This window comes from Ictalurus furcatus, chromosome 18 (genome assembly GCF_023375685.1).
Source record: "Ictalurus furcatus strain D&B chromosome 18, Billie_1.0, whole genome shotgun sequence".
NCBI lineage: Eukaryota > Metazoa > Chordata > Actinopteri > Siluriformes > Ictaluridae > Ictalurus > Ictalurus furcatus.
The window spans coordinates 14,312,588-14,332,186 of NC_071272.1; the positions used below are offsets into that span (position 1 = coordinate 14,312,588).

The following is a 19,599-nucleotide window of genomic DNA, read 5'->3' on the forward strand; positions in this document are numbered from 1 at the left end:
ATATCGGCAACCAAGATTTAAATCCACAAACTAATAAGCAGCTCTGCCACCATGTACTGTAAATGCAATTTGTTAAGTCACCATTGGGTACTAACAGTTTATAATAATAATAATATTAATGAGTGACCTATATGGGCTGAGTAGACAATAAAACGTATGGCATTCTGAGTAAACCTACTGGATGTTGTCTGAATTCTGGCAAACAGCCAAAAAAATCTATTGTGTTTTGAACAGAATTAGGTTTTTTTTGCCTATAAGTATACTTAGGCACCTCAACTTCAAGAAACCATAAACATATTTCACTGTAATGATGTGGAAATGTTTTTAGTTATATTTTGAATCTTGCCTAGACTATCTTCCTCCAAATATAATCTTGTAAAGGAGCCAGTTTAACAAATGTAGTGTTTGAAAACTGTATAAAGAGGTCTAAAACTTTGAGGTGTGATTTAATCACACAATGAATGTTACACTTCAATCAAGCTGTTGGCAAAGCTGTGTGCCATAGCAAAATGGATATAAACCTAATCAGTTTGTGTGTATTCAGATAATGTCTGTCAAAATGTCCATGATTCTCCGCCGCCACATACTGAATGGAATCTTTCACCGTTGCTTTTTTAAAGTGTGGTCAATGTTAGATTAAAGCATCCATATGAGGCTTTGGAGAATCTTTTGGTGGAAATAAGTTCTTGCAGAAGAATTTGTATATCAGATGTCCGCTCCATCAAAAAGGTTAACGTCATGGGTGATGACATGAAATGATAGTACATTTATTCAAAAATTTCAATATTATAAATAAGCATACAATATGTTTTGCATTCTTTCCACAGTGACTGACGAAAGTTCAGTAACTGAAAACCCAGTAAATACAACTAGTATGAATGTAACACAACAAACAGGTAATACAGTACCATTTTACATAATTTAAACTGCATATGAATAACTTACAGTCATTTCTAGACTTACAGGGTTAACAGAGTATTAAAAAGTAGTCTTAATTTTCTTATTAATGACCTTCAGCAGATTATACAGTTTGACCTGATTCTTTATGTTTGAAATATTTGTGGATAATGTCAGATAGAGGTTGCTGTGTATTTTTGTTTTATTAAATGCGCTACTTTTTAAGATAAGCTGAAAATGCTCAACCTTCTTTATTTGCTTCTTTCTTTTTTGATCCTCCATTCTTCTCCTTAAAGCCATATATATCAGTCTTTCAACATGTTGTGGTTTGATATGTATTTTAAGTCTGGGGTAATAAATGCTAAAGACATTTTTATACAATGGTCACAGGTTTTTTTTTGTGTGTGTGGCTTAGTCATCATTATAATAAGATACTTTACATTTCAGTTTCACAAGACACTAATACTTCTAGTGGCCTTAGTGTAACCTCTCCTCCTAACTTACCAGGTAAACATAACAGATGTGCAAGTTACCCATACCATGGGCACTGACACACCCTCATATCATGACAGACTCTGGCTTTTGATAATAGCTTTGTTTGGTCCTTTTCCTTTTTGGCCCAAACACAACAGCTGTTTTGTCTAAAAACTATTTAAATGTTGACTCGTCTGACCACAAAACACGATTCCACTGTACTACTGTCCATCTCAGATGAGACCGAGCCCAGAGAAGTTGGCGGTGCTTCTGGACAGTGTTGATGTATGGCTTCTGCTTTGCATTGTAAAGCCTTAACTTGTATCTGTGGATGCAGTGGCGCATGGTGTTGACTGACAAAGGTTTACCAATGCATTCCTGAGCCCATGTCAGGATATCCATTACAGACTCATGACGGTTTTTAAGACATCTGAGGGATCGGACATCATGCGCATTCAGAAGTGGTTTTCGGCCTTGCCCTTTACACACAGAGATTTGACCGGATTCCTTGAATCTTTTAATTATATTTTGCACTGTAGAAGGTGAAATGCCCAAAATCCTACCACTGGCAGATTGGCAAGCCTCGACTCATCCTTGCTCTTAAAGGACTAGGCATTTTTTTGGAGACTCCTTATATACTATTAGACGATTGCCTCACCTGTTTCACATCACCTTCTTATTTCAACTTGTCACATCGCTATTAGTCCTAAATTGCCCCTGTCCCAACTTTCTTGGAACGTGTTGCATGCATCAATTTCAAAATAAACCTTTATCGTCAAAAAAAACTATGCAGTTGATTAGGTAAAACATCAAATACCTTGTCTTTATACGTGTTTATGTTTAAATACAAGTCAAAGTACATCTACAAATCACTTCTCTTTGTTTTTATTAGCATTTTCCATACTGTCCCAACTTTTTTGGAATTGGGGTTGTATATAAATGGATGTAAATTAGCAGTTTGTAACTGTCATATGAATTAATGCCTTTCTTTTCTGTGTTTTACCTGTATATGTAGTTATCTGTAAATGAGCCATTTAAATTAAATTAAACAATTAAACAATCCAATTCAATCTTAAAACAATAAGTGCAGAGTTAACTTATACTATACATTATAGCATTCACCCTTAAACTACTGCCCTGTAGGTAAAATATCAACCTCGTAAATCCCATTGCACTGGATGTAGTCCAATCTGTGATGTCTTCCTCTATGTGCAGGTGATGGTGCTAAACCAACACAGACGCCAGACAACGGGCTCACAATGTTAGCCTTTGGTAGGCTGCACGTGCAATCATGGGATCAGGATTGTTCAGAGATATATTTCAGTTTAACTTTTGTAATGGTATTGTTGCCTTTTTTTGTTGCTTTTGGGCAGGTGTGATGAGCTTCATTCTCATTTTGATCATTGTTATGGTGATCTTGGTAACAGCTGTTAACTTCAGAGGACAGTGCGCTAATACAAAGGAAGAGGGTGAGATGCTCTCTCTCTCTCTGTGTGTGTGTGTGTGTGTGTGTGTGTGTGTGTGTGTGTGTGTGTGTGAGTGAGTGTTCTCACACAGTTTTAATGGAAATAATGAGGATTTTATCTACCCTGTAGGTGTCAAAAACTACGGCTCTGTGATATCAGAAGGGTATGAACTAAAACTCAAAAATGTATTTTTGAATATATGTAAGCAGATCATCAGTTACATTTTTAAATTATATTTGTGATTTGTTCAATGTTCTTACAGTCATATAAGCAACATGGGAGAGAAGGAAAGCATCATGCTTGTCTCCATGAGGACAATAAACACAGACAATGGTAAAAGTTTATAAAATACAGTGAAATACTTTCAGGGCCATTTAATTATCGTATCAGTCAATCATGTGGCAGCAGCACAATTCATAATGGTATGGTTGTTGGTACCAGAAACCAGAAACTGCTGGGAATTTCTCAAACAACAATCTCTATAGTTTACACAGTATGGTGCAAAAAGCATCCTGTAAAAGGAGGATTTGCTGTCTGAAACACCTTGTTGATGAGCAAGATCAGAGGAGAATGACAGGAAGTCTATATCTATATATCCATCCATTTTCTGTACCGCCTATCCTTACTGGGTCACGGGGAACCTGGGTCCTATCCCAGGGGGCATGGGGCACAAGGCGGGGTACACCCTGAACGGGGTGCCAATCCATCGCAGGGCACAATCACACATTCACTACGGACACTATTGGACATGACAATCAGCCGACAATGCATGTCTTTGGACTGGGGGAGGAGACCAGAGTACCCGGAGGAAACCTCGGAAGCACGGAGGGAACATGTAAACTCTGCACACACAGGGCCACGGCGGGAATCGAACCCCCAACCCTGGTGGTGGACAACAGCAAAAGACCACATCAGGTTCCACTCGTGTCCGCCAATAACAGGAATCTGTGGCTATCATGGGCATAGGCTCACCTAAACTAGACAGTTGAACACTGGAAAAAGACTCTGATATTTTTTCCCTAATCTTCATCTGTTCAGTTTGGGTGAGTCTGTGCCCATATTTTTTTTTATAACATCAAATGGAGTACTAAATCTGGAATGGGACATTCATAAGCATATATAGTTGTGCTTATGTATGTAGTATAACTGGTTAAATTAATAGGAACACATGTAAACCTGTTCATTCATGCAATTATTCCAATCAGCCAGTGAACCTGGAAATGAAGATTGGAAAAAGAACAGGCAGTATTTTTAAATCCTTAACTGTCCGGTTTCAGTGAGCCTTTGCCCACTGTTACCTCAGATTCCTGTTCTTGGATCACCTGTGTGGTTTGTGGTTGCATTACCATAGCCTTCCTGTCAGCTCAAACCAGTCTAGCCATTCTCGTCTGACCTCTAATTTGGTAGAAATTTACACAAGTTGTTCTCTGAAATGCTTTTGTTAGGGTGACCTCTTTTTCCTGGACATGTCCTCTTTTTCGGATCTTTAAAAAGTGTCCAGCCAGGAGTTCAAATTTGAGAAATTTTCGGGATTCGGCTTTAGTTTCATTGTGGTTCATTTTGGTCCAATACTGCAACATATTTGCGCATATTTGCATTGTAAAAACCCCTCTCTATAATTCCCGCCTTCTCGCACACCAATTGGTTGGTTATAAAAGGCTTGCAGCAACTATTGGCAAATTCCTGCCTCTCAACCATTAGCCTACTCTCAGCGAAAGCATGAAGGTGAAGCGTTGTTGTGTATGACATCAAACAGTTGCTTGACAATAGCAGCAAATGACAGCTGTGTCAAAACAATTCCCATGGCCATATAAGATCATTTTTAATTTCATGTTATCCCATTAATTTCATATTACATGGTCATTCAAATGTGTAAATGATGGCAGAAGGTACTCTCATGGCATCTGATATTTTATTTCATTCCATGGACATTCAAAAGAATGTAGGAAAAAAAGTGAAATGTGGGCAGAGTGAAACCAATTTAATTACTCTATATTTAAGTGATACTAATAGTGTCTTTTCCAGTGTATTAAGTAGTATCATATATAGTAACACTGTTTTAAACGCTATTAAGGCACACACACACCCTCCAAAAAAAAAAAAAGGGAAAAAAGTGTCCTCATTTTCACAAAAACAGAATATGGTCACCCTATAGCTTTTGTGATGTAATGTTACCTGCATCAGGGACAGTGATCTTTAACTTATTTATTTGTTAGTTTAATTAATTAATTAATTAATTAATTAAAACAAATCCAAACATTGAACATGTTTTAAGGTCTAAATAAAAGTTTGGTTTTTTAAAAATCTTTTCTCTTGACTTTATTTACATATGTGACCTTGAAGTCATCCAAAAAAAATCTGATTACATTACTTTCATATTGTGATACTTGGATTATGTTACTGATTGCATTGTTTATGAAGTAATTTGTGAATGTAACGGAATACATTTTTTAAGTAACCTTCCCAACCCTCACAGTGTTCTGTCAGTGGTTGGGATCTACAGATTCAGTATAAAATCTACAGACTGATCTGCAATTTCTCAGATCAGTCCATCTGGCACCAACAACCATGCCATGATAAAAGTCTCTGAGATTATATTTTTCCCCATTCTGATGTTTGATGTGAAGATCAGCTAATGGTTTTGACCTGTATTTGCATGGTTGTATGCTTTGTACTGGTGCCACATGATTGGCTGCATCAATGTTTCTTTCTTTCTTTCTGTCTTCTACATTTACAGACACAGATTCACTGCGGATCTCCTCCATTTACAGTGCAGCACTGGACAACGAAGACCAATAGCTCAGAATCAGAGTAGGACTGATTCAATTCACTGAACAAAGCTGCCTTTTCAAGCTACTTTTCAGCAATAACAGACCACAGTATTATTAAAATGACACAGTTCTACATTGCTGTACAGTTTGTCTCACATTTGCAATTTTTTTATGCAAAATTAAATGAGCACAAAGAATAAGCTAATGAACGGTGAATGTGTGATGTCTGAATATTCTTTTTAAACAGCTCACTGGACAACTCCAATGACCTCTGTTCCTCTAACCGCTTTACTCTAGACTCAGTGTCAAAAAAAGAGATAATAAAGCTTGGGTTTTTCTGTAACATTTTGCTGTTACATACTAAATATTAGCATTTTCTTTTCAGCGTTAAAGCCCGAATGTTTCATTCAAGAAACGTTAAAAGAAACGTTTCTAAATAGTCGACCCACTGTAATAAACGACACTGGAACACACTGTGCAGTGTGCACCATATAAGGGCAATCTTGGCGCTTTTTGATTGGTCCTTACTGTGCTTCCGGTTCCGGTTAGCGATGGTGGTTGCTAGCTACCGTTATTTAGACACTTAGTTTTCTCGCTTATAATACGGTTATATTTTGAAAAGAGGAAAAAAAGAAAAAACAATATGTGACCTCGAGTTTCAGAAATTATATTTCTTGTATTACGTACATAGGAATGAACTGTGTGACAGTGACAGCAGTTAAAATAGTTGTAATGTTGCCGCAAATCGTTAAGTAAGCTGCTGCTCGCTAGATGTTATTAGCCTGTTAGCTATTTGGCGTATTCACTCAATACTTAATGCTAACGTCCACCTGCGTTACCTGATGTAAATTTGCTTATTAAGGTTATTTTCGGCTTTAGTGTCGACGTATGGGAAATAAAAAATTCCCGGTTTCCGTGTTGTGATTCGTGTTTTTGGCAGCCTGTTATTGCAGCTGTCATTCGGGTGTCCGTCTTACAGAGAAGTACAGTAGGCAGTACCATTATCTGAAGCAGCTGTGGAGATGCCTGGGTTTGGATTTGATAAAGAAGAATCGGACAGACTGATAGAGAAAGCAAAGCTATGTCTAAGATCGGGGCAGAAAGAGAAAGCCCTGCAGATGTTATATGAAGCACAGAAAATATATCCCAGCACCCGAGCCCGAGGTGAGTAACCCTAGGATGTAGACGCTGGCACTGAAATAGAAAGTGCAGCGTCTAGATATAACAGCATGTCTCATGATCAACGCTCGGCTTAGTTGTCCGTTTGGGTCTTGCAGTAGTGTTTTCCTTTGCCATAAATAGGATTTTTATGCGTTTGGTTGGTTATTCAGCCAAGATCCGTATGTTTAAGGCAGATAAGCTGCTCTACAGTTTAGGTCATATGTTTACATACGCCTTGGGGAATCTGCAGAAAGTTAATGATTTAAAAGGATATAAGAGGATAATAAGAACTGAATTTACACAAATTAACCAGGTCAAGTTTTCATACCCCTTTTCCAGCAGTGGCTATATGATGTTGAGATCCATCTTTTCACACTGAGGACAATTGAGGGACTCAAATACAACTATTACAAAAGGTGCAAACATTCACTGAAGCTCAAGAAGGCAACAGGATACATTAAGAGCCAGGGGGGTGTAAACTTTTGAACAGGATGATTGGTGTAAATTGTTATTTTTTCTTCTGGGAAACATGTAAGTAGCTTCTGAAGGGCAGTACTAAATGAGAGAAAAATATATTTAAATAAAATAACAATTTACACTGATCATCCTGTTAAAAAGTTTACACCCCCCTGGTTTTTAATGTATCGTGTTGCTTTCTTGAGCATTAGTGAATGTTTGCACCTTTTGTAATAGTCGTGTACGAGTCCCTCAGTTGTCCTCAGTGTGAAAAGATGGATCTGAACATCATTTAGCCGCTGTTGGAAAGGAGTCAAATATGCAGAAGATGTTGGAAAAGTAAAGAATGTGCAGGAGCTGGAGGATTTTTCTGAAGAACAGTGGACAGTTTAACTGCTCAGGACAAACAAGGGACTCATGAACAACCATCACAAAACATAAAAACAGTCGTGGATCATCCAGGTAACGACACACGGTATTAAGAATCGAGCGTGTGTAAACTTTTGATCTGGTTCATTTGTGTAAATTGTTATTATTGTGTCTTGTGGACTATATTTAAACATCTGTTATATGAAAGATTATTTAGGGCTGTACTAAATAAAAAAAATAAATAAAAAAACTACAATTTTTATGATCCCTCTTGGGTTTTTTTTATTTGTTTTCTTGTTTTTTTTAAATGTTAACATTTTGCAGATTCTTCAAGGTGTATGTAAACTTATGACCTCAACTGTATGTAGCAGTAAACACAATTTAATATTTGTGCATTTATGAGTATAATCCAGTTATATTCAAACATTAGCTTTTTTAGTTAATGTTCTGATGCTGGTCCGATACTAACATTGCACTAATAACTAAGCCGACTTTTTGCAAGTTCAGAGACAAAATTGTCTCAACATAATGGATTGGATTAGAAAGGATCAAAAATTCAGTCTTATACCAGGCCGATATCAGCCCTGATATCCAATGCTCAGTTTTTTATTTCTTACGTCCCTTCTTTCCATCCACTTAACACAATGCAGTTGTATCATCATAACAGCATTTTATTCAATTTACTGTTTAAAAAAAAAGTCATTTGGCATTATATTAAAGCTATTAACCTTTATAAACCCATTAAATTTAAATTCAGTAATAGTATTTTATTTTTTCATCATAATGATTTTTTTTAATGAAAGTGCAGACTATACAGGTGCATCTATAAAAATTAAGATATTGTGGTAAAGTTAATTTTTTCCCATAGTTTAATTCAAAAGTGGAACTTTCATATATTCTAGACTCATTACATGTAAAGTGAAATATTTCAAGCCTTTTTCTGTTTTAATCTTGATGATTACAGCTTACAGCTCATGAAATCAAAAACCAGTATCTTAAAATATTAGAATAAAGAATTTATAATACAGAAATGTTGACCTGAGAAGAGCTCTAATCAGCTAATTAACTCAAAACACTTGCCCACAGTGCCAGAACTACTAGTAACTGGTTTGCTGACCATATTATTACTGTTATTACAAAGTAACCTGGGCTTCCAGAACATCTCAGCAGTGCCACAGTCTGATTGCCTCCGTGCCACGCCCCAATGATGCAGTAATTCTCGCAAATGGAGCCTCGACCAAGTATTGAGTGCATAAATTAACATACTTTTCAGAAGTTCGACATTTCTGTATTATAAATTCTTTATTCTAATATTTTGAGATACTGGATTTTTGATTTCATGAGATATAAGCCGTAATCATCAACATTAAAACAAAAAGAGGCCTGAAATATTTCACTTTGTGTAATCAATCCAGAATATATGAAAGTTCCACTTTTTGTATTAAATTACGGAAAAAAATTAACTTCTCCACGATATTCAAAATTTTTTATAGCTGCGCCTGCATGTATATGTCATGGATACCATGTCGTGGAACCACACGTTTTAGAGCTTATTCAGCACAAATATGTACATATTTCAGTTCGTCATTAATATCGAGTTGCTCACGTAGAGAATGGCAACTGATTGACTTGCCATCACCTATCCAGGCTTTTGTGATGTCCAATTTAGCTTAATGTTAATACTTAAAATGTAAAACGTCGTGATAAAGCCATCTCACTTATCCCGTCTTCCTCTCTATCAATTAGTCCTCATTGATGCTATTGTGAAGAATGGGAGTACAGCCGCCCCAGAAACTGAGCGTACGTACACACCGCCGCCTGGGTGGAGGAACATGGACGAGGACATCCCCAGCCAGCGGCAGCACCAGCGTTACAGCGCAGGAGATGCGGGTGAGGCACCCAGAGATGACAAGAACAGCTATACTGAAGAACAGAGGCAGGGAGTACTAAGGTTCATTTCTTTATCAGCACACTGAGACCTTATTCTAAAGTATTACTGTGTTTTCATTAGTGACCCAGACACTGTCTTTGTATAATGCCAGGATACAGAGATGTAAGGATTTCTATGAGATTCTGGGTGTGCCAAAGGATGCCAGTGATGAGGATCTGAAAAAGGCGTACCGCAAGCTTGCACTACGCTTTCACCCAGACAAGAACTGTGCTCCTGGAGCAACTGATGCTTTCAAAGGTATGAATCTGCATTCAGCAATGCCATTTGTTAACATGTAGAGCTTGACTTACACAAGCATTTCTTTTTCATGGACTGCCTCAGCAGGTGCTGCAGGTATAATGTTAATGTAATGCTGGAACATTCCTTTAGCTCTATACAAGTCAGTGATGTACATATCACAATCAGGAACCACTTAATTTGTATTTTATGTATAATGCATGATGAGAGATTGTATTACAATCCTGTATGCTGCAAATCCTTTTCCTTTTTTGTGGACTATAGTCTTAGTTTTCCTGTACTAGCTGTGTCTTACATCTCTTGCTCTTTTCGGCAGCTATTGGTAATGCCTACGCAGTGCTGAGTAACCCAGAGAAGAGGCAGCAGTATGATGAATATGGAGAACAGGGTGCCGCAGAGACAGCTAGTCACTCCTCAGCCCAGCCTCGTTACACTCACACACGCCACCGAACCTTCAACAGGGACTTTGAAGCCGACATCTCACCAGAAGAGCTCTTCAATATGTTCTTTGGTGGCAGGTTTCCAACAGGTTAGTCCAAATGTATTAACTGCATTCCATATTTCTAAAGTGCACTACAAGGTGTATGATGATTTCTTTAGGGTGTATGTACAGATATTTTTCAGACCTGACAGCTAGATTAAGATCAGGGCTGTAGAAAATGTTTTCACTCAGGAAGCTATGCAGTATTGAGCTACTAACACTAACAGGACAAAAACTAAACAAGATTATAATACTAGAGGTCACAGTGCCACATTTTATCTGCAGTGCAGGCATTATGTAATGCAATTTTTAAAGCAAAGGACTATTCTCTTTTTGTCTGAATAGACAGAATTTAAGGTGTGTGTGTGTGTGTGTGTGTGTGCGCATTCAGATGCAGATGATTTGTTCAATTTGTATTGAATTTTTTATTGTATTACTACAGGAAACATTCATGTATACACAAACAGAGGAGCTTCCTATTCCAATTTCTACCAGCCACGCAGACGGCGTGTGTACGAGAGACGGGAGGAGGAAGTACCGGAGAACCGCAGCCAGGTCTGTCACACTCCATATCCATCAAGTATCTCCTTCCCAACTGATCCCTTTGATTTTTGCTCTCACAACTCTTAATCTACCTACAGTAGTACTTGAAAGTTTGTAAAACCTTTAGCCTGTTCTATATTTTTGCATAAATATCATCTAAAACATCATCAGATTTTCACACAAGTCCTAATTGTAGAAAAAGAGAACCCAATTAAACAAATGAGACAAAAATATTATATTTGGTCATTTATTTACTGAGGAAATTGATCCAATATTGCATATCTGCGAGTGGCAAAAGTATGTGAATCTTTGCTTTCAGTATCTGGTGTGACCCCCTTGTGCAGCAATAACTGCAACTAAACTTTTCTGGTAACTGTTGATCAGTCCTGCACATTGGCTTGGAGGAATTTTAGCTCATTTCTCAGTACAGAACAGCTTCAACTCTGGGATGTTGGTGGAAGGTCAGGACTTTGATTTGGCTATTCCAAAACATAACTTTATTCTTCTTTATCCATTCTTTGGTAGAATGACTTGTGTGCATAAGCCTCTGGTATACTTAGTTTTTTTTACAAATACACTAGTGTATTTGACATGTATGCATACACAGGCGGGTGACGCATGTGCATTATGACAACTTGCACTACCCCTCCTGGCCTACAAGAGTCAGTACAGAGCAGTAAAGCAGGTCTTGAAGGACGACAACGAAGAAGAATCATAACAACGTGAAGAACAATGGATGACAGACATGTTGCTTCACTTTTTGTTACTAGAGGAAGAAGAAATTAAAATAAAAAAAAAAGAGTAAGAGAAGATGGTCTGTGCGACCACTCAACCAGAAAAGAGCTTGCACTCCCTTCTCTTCTGTTTATTCAGATTTTTTCTTTGACTACCTTGCGCATCAACAGCCCTGGGTCACTGTTACCACCTTGTGGAACAGCTAAGTAGTGCAAAAAAAATAATTAATTGCACATGTGCGACCACTGGTTAGAAAAATCTAGCGAGCATACTCTGCTGATGACAAGATCTGCATCAAGCATTCTGTACGCTGTTCCTAGCGTATGTGTAAAAAGCGAAGTATACTTTGGGCTTTAGGGTCATTGTCTTGCTGCATGACCCACTTTCTCTTGAGATTCAGTTCATGGGCATATGTCCTGACATTTTCCTTTATAATTTGCTGGTATCATTCAGAGTTCATTATTCCATCAATGATGGCAAGTCGTCTAGACCCAGATGCAGCAAAACAAGCCCAAACCATGCGACTACCACCACCAGGTTTCACAGATGGGATTCCTGTATAAGGTTCTTATACAGGAATGCAGTGTTTTCCTTTCTCCAAACATAACCCTTCTCATTTAAATCAAAAAGTTCTATTTTGGTCTCATCAATCCACAAAACAATTTTCCAATAGCCTTCTGGCTTGTCCATGTGATCTTTGAACTGGAGAGGGGCAGCATGTTCTTTTTGGAAGGCAGTGGCTTTCTCCTTGCATCCCTGCCATGCACACATTGTTCAGTATTCTCCTGATGGTGGATACTCATGAATAATAACATTAGCCAATGTGAGAGAGGCCTTTACTTGCGTAGAAGATACCCTGGTTCCTTTGTGACCTCATGGACTATTACACGTCTTTCACTTGGAGTGATCTTTGTTGGTTGACCACATGTAGGGAGGGTAACAATGGTCTTGAATTTCCTCCATTTGTGCACAATCTGTCTGATTGTGGATTGGTGGAGTCCAAACTTTTTAGATATGATTTTTTTTTTTAACCTTTTCCAGCCTGATGAGCAACAACAACTCTCTTTCGGAGGTCCTCAGAAATCTCCTTTGTTCATGCCATGATACACTTCCACAAACGTGTTGTGAAGATCAAACTCTGATAGATCTCTGTTCTTTAAATAAAACAGGGCACTTACTCGCACCTTATTGTCATCATATTAATTGAAATCATCTGACTCTAATTTCACCTTTAAATTAACTGCGAACGTACTTGTTCACATACTTTTGCCACTCACAGATGTAATATTGGATCATTTTCCTCAATAAATAAATGTCCAAGTACAATAATTTTGTCTCATTTGTTTAATTGGGTTCTCTTTGTCTACTTTTAAGACTTGTGTGAAAATCTGCTGTTGTTTTAGGGCAGATGTATACAAAATTCTAAAAGTTTCACAAACTTTCAAGTGCCACTGTATATCCAGAGTTCGAATTATGCTAATCCTCCTAGAGTGGCCGTTACACCTCAGGTATGCACTTATTTTCTAATCGTTCAACGGACAGGAGTCAATTATTCCACTTATACCACAGTCACCACACAAAATATTCTTCAGATGTTTTTTTTTGTTTTTTTCAATACATCTGTCAGGTTTTTGTCCTTAAAATGCTTGTGTGTGTGGAATTTATTACGCAGCCAATCTCAAGCCATTTTAGAACTAGTTACGGAGGCTTGAAACATTGAGATGCAGTTATTGGAGGGAGTGAGAGGGAGAGATTTTTATTACTGCAGAAAATACAACAAACAAATAAATAAATATTGATATTTGTTCACCGGATTTTCTGCCTCATTACTGCAAGCACACGTGCTCTTTTTTTCTTCCCCCTTTGCGCTCTCTTTCTCTCTCTCTCTCCCTCTCGTAACTGCATATCAATGGCTCAAGCCTCTGCTTTGCCTTGTGGTTGAATTACCACTTCATTATTTTTCTAATAATTAAATGGCCCTTCGTTAATTATTACTTTAGCTACTACTACTTTAGCTGTGCAGTTACTGAAAAATAAATGCATAACATCAGAATTGAGAATTCATCAGCACTCCTAATCCTTTTTGTCAAATTAAATAGTTTTTAGTTGTTGATTTTCTTTTTTTAATTTTTTTTTTTTTTAATTTAAGACTTACAATAGTTTATACTGAATTTATGTTTTTTAGAATACATTCACAGCCTTCCTGCAGCTTCTGCCTGTTCTGGTGCTCATCCTCATCTCTGTAATAACCCAGCTGATGGCCACTAACCCCCCTTACAGCCTCTTCTACAAACCGTGAGTCTGATCTTTTCCTTAGACCTCACTCAGAGCAGTGCTGATGGGATTACAGTATGCATGTTTGATATAGGCATTGTAAACACAAATGTGAGGCTGGTATAAAGAGACTGATTTCTTGTAACAACGGACTACATGTAAGTTTCAAAGTCGATACCATGATGTATGGGAAAAACTGTGGGATTGGGTTATCATACTATGAATTTTTATTACCATTGAGGAATTTGGTTTCAGTAGTGGACCACACTGATTAAAATGTTCTGTTGTCCTATAGGTCCATGGGTTTGGTGGTGTCCAGGGAGACACAGCACATGGGTGTACAGTATTATGTGGATAAGAGCTTTGAGAAGGAATATCATGGGGTGGCTCTGGATGAGCTGGAGAAGACCATCGAGAGTGATTACATAGACCATCTACAGAGCAGCTGCTGGAAAGAGAAGCAACAGAGTGAGTATGCTCATCAGTATGTTTGTATTATCGAATTCTCTTCGGCTCTTTGCGATGTGGTGGATGTAAGTTTCACTCTGATAACTTACATCATTTAAACTATTAAATTTCATTTGAAGTAGGGATGCACCGAATGTTCGGCAACCAAAATTATTTGGCCGAAAATAGCAAAAAAAGCACTTTCGGTGTTCGGCCGAATAAGTGAAAAGGCCCAATAAAGTTGACCGAACAATGACCTGTTTGATGACGCGCCAAATATCCTAGCAACCAAAGTGAGATGCGCGAATTTCACGTACAAGCTACGTACACGAGCGCATGCTCTTCGGATGTTGACAACCGTGACATTGTTTACTGTGGACACGTGCGTTTGTTTTGTTTCTGTTCTGGAGTATTCTGTCACGTTGCGAGAGGTAAGGGAGTAGAGTACGGAAGCAGGTAAAGATGTATTTATTTAAGGAAACATAACATTAACAACGTATCTAATTATACTATATCTACTATAATACTGTACAGAGGTGTACAGGGACGCGAGCGGTATATATCTCCAATATAATCAGCCGTATAGAACCAAATATAACCATTTTTTGCACTCTTGTCAATGCACTTTTTTGTTGTAGTCTACAGAGTGCTACATTCTTTCAGCAGTCAGTTATAGGCCTAACATAAGCTATTCAAGGGGGGCTCAAAGATGACCACATCAAAATATTTTTATTTTACTAATTTATTTATTTAAAGTTATATTGTGCCTTGTTGGTAGCCTATGCCTGCTGGAATTTTAAAAAAAAATGTTCAGTGTTAAATAAATATTTTGAAATTGTAGTTTTTGTAATTGATTTTTTTTCTTTCAAAAGCAAGACAAAATAGTAAAACGCACATTTTGACTATTAATTTATGCAGTGGTGAAAAAAAAAATGGTAAAATAAATGGAAAAAACGCGAAAAAACATGTCCGGTATTATAGTCGGTTTCGGCTTCGGCCAAGGATTTTCATTTCGGTGCATCCCTAATTTGAAGTTCTTTTATATGAGCCACATACAGGATTTAAAGCTAGTTCACATGAACTACCTCTGTGTCTTGATTTTCATTTCTGGCTATAAGTGAGCTAGTTGAGATCTCTAAAAATTCCTAAAACAAGCACTGAATAGCAGGTATACAGGGTATGCATGTGCATATGGATTAGCTCCATCTTACAATACATTTATATATGATGTTATTCCATTGCATTGTTTATAATTGGTAATGCATTTTAAGCCATATAGGCTAACACCATAATTGCACAGATCACTGACAGTACCGAATATGCTTCATCACATCACATGGCAGGGGTGTAACCTGGCCAGGGCAAGGCTTTTTCTTTAGCCCCAACTAATTCTCAACTTGTAGCGGTTTGTCACTACGTAACAGAACATCAGTAAAAGAAGACAGCAGTGTTGTAATTTTGTGTCTTCGGTGAATGGAGTGGTGTATTTTATCTTCAATTCTGCCAAACACTAGCTCATACAGTCAGTGTGAGGGGGGAAGTTGGGGGGTCTTGTGTTAATTGGCCAAAAAGTTTGACATTTTATCAGTCTGGTAGTCCTGCAAACAGTAATAACACTCAAGGAAAGTTTATGATAACTCTAACTTTTGGTCTGATCATACACTGACAGCTAAGTTACCACAGCTTCCTTAAAACAAAACTTGCTGTGGCACGAAGTGGAAACCTCCCCCTTCAACAGTGCTGTGGTATAAATACATTTAGTATCATTATAATTGTGGCTCTGCTGTATAAACTGAATAGCACTAATAAATTGATTGGAATGGAGTGGTATTATTTCCTCAAACATGTACATTATTTATGAGCAACAACCAGTTTGTGTGACAACTTGTTATCCTGTACTAACCGTGCTGTGTTTGTGCACCTCTCAGAGTCGGACCTAGCTAACCTGGGTCAGCTTTATCGTGACGAGCGGCTGAAGCAGAAAGCCGAGACCATGAAGCTAGACCACTGCGAGAAGCTGCACCGCTTTGTGGGCCGTCAGAGGGGCAATTAAAGGAGGAAATCCTCGATCAAAAAACACGGTCTTGGCTAGACATAAGATTTTAGTCTCTGTGATTAATCTCTGCAGTGATTAATCATGTTATTTAGAGAGAGAGTTTATTGGAAGTGCGGTGCCTTTTAGCCCCGCTGAACAGGTAAAGGTATCAGCATGACGAAATGCACTGGAGCTGCTGGAAGTGATCGATTCGGTCAGCTTTTTGCGACAATGAAACGTAGCCTCATCACAGAGGACATGGTTTTTGTGTATTTGTGCCAGAGCTGGGTTTTACTTCCTTACATTAAGGAATTTAGGCTCCAGGTACACTGATACTTAGATTCTTCTGTACATGCTCTTATTTGAAATAATATGCCTGAGTTTTAGTAGTATATTACATAGTCTTTAGAAAATAATTTAATTTATTTCATTGATTCATCTTATTTATTTTTCTTTTCATGTGCGCAGAGTTACATTTAACTATGGAGTTAATCAGGCTGAAGACGGTTAAGTTAAACACTAGTTTTATTGGGGGTTTTTTTGGGGGGGGGGCTATGCTCACCTAAAAAGATGAATGCAAAATACACAGCCCTAAACCACTTCTTTTAAAAGCTGTTTCAGATTAGAGCGAGGTGTCCACATAAAGGTGAAATTACTTTATTAGATTTAGTTTCCTAAGTGATTTATTAATTGGTGCTTAAATCTTGGTGTCACAGGGCATTAGTATTTATTATTCTTTTGTGTTGTGAAGAAAGAAAAAAAAAAGTCATTTTTATGCTTTGAAAACCTTGCGAAAAGCCCTTATATTAGTCATCATTTTTAAATATCTATATTTACATATTTTAGGGAATTTCTTTTCTTCTTTTTTTTTGAGTTGCATGTAATCCAGTGGGAGTTTTATTTTGCTTTGTGTTGCACACAACGATCAACGGTCAAAGATTCCATTTAGACCTCATGCTTTTCATGTAAATTAACTGCAAACTGTTACTGTTTGAATTGTTGACATGTTAATATGTTGTACCTCATGTTAAGTCAACATCCTGAAATTTTGAATGTGAAAACCTGTTTATTAACCCAGCACACAGTAAGGGCTGACAGCTACGCTGAATGCTCAGCAGTGCAACACGGTGTTTGGTCAGTTGGTGCAGAGGGAGATTTTGTGCTGGTTTAATAAAACACTCAACAATCTCTTCTCCTGAATTCTACAATAAAGATACCACATGGTTCTTCTAACAACCTTTGCAATTTCACTCTGCCCTGAAGTTGTTGTAAAAAACATGATGAACTGAACATGATCATCACACTGACTTGGGGAATGTCCTGTAGTAAGCTTTGCAGAGCCAGTGACAGAAAAAGTTCTACCTAGACTTGCATGCAATCATAGAAATGCTTCAATCATCCAAGAAACTTCACCAGTGCTGCTGACTGGTGGGAAATTCCTGCTATCAAACATGTATGCCCCAACTTGGGATGACATTACTCAAAAACTTTACTGTCATTTAAGGAATGCTCATTCAAAACAGAGAAGACAATGCCATCTGTGCTAAAGTGGGAAAAACATCTCTGAACAGAAGGTGAGATCTGAAGCACCACCTGGCATGACTACCCTGCAGTTTCATGCCAGCTCACACCTCCAGATCCTAGGATCAGGTTTATCTCATGATATCACAGGGGTGACTCACACACTGTTTTTAATAGCAGTGATTCCCCACCATTCTGTATTCACCATTCAACTGATTAGAAACATTTTCATTACCGAATACTAGTCTGATATCGCTAAGACTCACTACTCTGGAGAATCCATGAACATGCATCTTAACTCATCTAAGGAGGTGTATTCAACAAGGCTGTATGGATCTATCATTATATGGTGTACATAAAAGACAGTTATAAGAGCAGCCACACACAGGCAAAGAGATAGCGATAGATTTCTTTGTGGTGCCACTTTTTTTTGAACGAATCTTTAATAAGGCTTGGGATCGAGTTGTCGCGTTGACTTGTGATAGACAGACTTCTACTTAAAAGTGACAGCGAAGTCTTTCAGAGGGGGATTAGCTCAAATGGTAGAGCGCTCGCTTAGCATGCGAGAGGTAGCGGGATCGATGCCCGCATCCTCCAAGCTAGGTTTTCTTTAAGAACATTCCCAATGAACAAGATTTTTGTTTAGCGCATATCAAGATCCGTATTAGCGCAGTATCTCAATAACGAGAGATTAAATGGTGTTTGTAGAATTTTAATAGAATTATCATTGTAACCAATAGATGAGCAAGGGTTCAATGGTGCATTCAATACTAATGCAAATCAGTCAGGAAATCTTATACCGCGGTTCATTTTCGTTATTCGTCTATTGGCACTATTATTTTTCGTAATAGTACGACTATTTCTTTCTAGAGCACATGCACAATTGCTTTCCTCTGAGTTTCTTGGTCATTTAAAATATGCTCCCTGCTGAAGAAAACAATAGAAACTCTCATATAATGGTTTTAATGGTTATAATGGCAATTGTATTGGTTTTAATGGAAACTGTAATAGTACCACTGGGTCTCTACTTGTAATTTGTTGCCTTCTGTTGATGTTATGTCTAGTGGACACCATTAAGGTCCAATAATGGTAATGGATTTAATGGTTAGCTGATGGTTTGTAATGGTATTTGTAATGGAAACGATTAGAATTTCAGTGTTTCTATTGTTGTTGTGGATTTTTCAGTAGAGTTGTTATTCCTTTTAACAATAGAAATAGACAGTTTTTGGGGGGAAATGCCAATAGTGTGCATATAAACACCAGATTATTTGTTTACTTAGGGCTATATGGAGAAGTTTATGTTTAAAATTGTTCCTTTTTATTCTCGTTACACATTTCACCATCTGTTATAATAAAAATACACCAAATGCTACAACATTAAGCCACTTTGATGATGAACAAATCTGCCTCAATTAAATATACTCTGGCTTTATTTTATTTGCTCCTTTCTGCACACTGCACTTAAACAAACAAACAAACAAATAAATAGTAGCAGTGACTGTACACTGTAACTGAGTAGAGGAGGGGGATTAGCTCAAATGGTAGAGCGCTCGCTTAGCATGCGAGAGGTAGCGGGATCGATGCCCGCATCCTCCAAGTATGTTTTTCCTCAAATTTTCCATCACTTTAGATGGCGCTCGGGCATCACACATTCAATATCTCACGTGCATAGAAATTATATCAAATAATATAAATAATCTCTACGATTAAACGTATTTAATTACTTAAAGTGCACTTGCCACACAATTAGAAACATTTCAAAACAATGAATTACTTAGACA

At 37.6% G+C, this 19,599-nt stretch overlaps 2 protein-coding genes and 2 non-coding genes across 4 annotated transcripts in view; all 4 read left to right on the forward strand.

Annotated features, from left to right (window-relative positions):
* Window positions 1-5,824, forward strand: part of ppp3ca (protein phosphatase 3, catalytic subunit, alpha isozyme) — an 85,181-nt gene extending 79,357 nt beyond the window's left edge. Inside the window, exons 15-20 of the mRNA XM_053648327.1 lie at window positions 828-896; window positions 2,587-2,643; window positions 2,745-2,840; window positions 2,967-3,000; window positions 3,100-3,170; window positions 5,575-5,824. The gene's annotated coding sequence lies outside the window, so the exon portion shown is untranslated. The remainder of the gene's footprint in view (window positions 1-827; window positions 897-2,586; window positions 2,644-2,744; window positions 2,841-2,966; window positions 3,001-3,099; window positions 3,171-5,574) is intronic.
* Window positions 5,825-5,926: 102 nt separating this feature from the next.
* Window positions 5,927-17,812, forward strand: dnajc18 (DnaJ (Hsp40) homolog, subfamily C, member 18). Its single transcript, XM_053648328.1, has 8 exons — window positions 5,927-6,772; window positions 9,341-9,545; window positions 9,637-9,782; window positions 10,099-10,311; window positions 10,706-10,818; window positions 13,727-13,836; window positions 14,111-14,283; window positions 16,191-17,812. The coding sequence occupies exons 1-8, from the start codon at window positions 6,631-6,633 to the stop codon at window positions 16,313-16,315; spliced, it is 1,227 nt and encodes a 408-aa protein (XP_053504303.1). The 5' UTR covers window positions 5,927-6,630; the 3' UTR covers window positions 16,316-17,812.
* Window positions 17,813-18,342: 530 nt separating this feature from the next.
* On the forward strand, window positions 18,343-18,415 carry trnaa-agc (transfer RNA alanine (anticodon AGC)). The gene has a single exon. It is a non-coding gene; the product is annotated as a tRNA-Ala (tRNA).
* A 926-nt stretch (window positions 18,416-19,341) lies between these two features.
* trnaa-agc (transfer RNA alanine (anticodon AGC)) lies at window positions 19,342-19,414 on the forward strand. Its single transcript has one exon. It is a non-coding gene; the product is annotated as a tRNA-Ala (tRNA).
* Window positions 19,415-19,599: the final 185 nt, after the last annotated feature.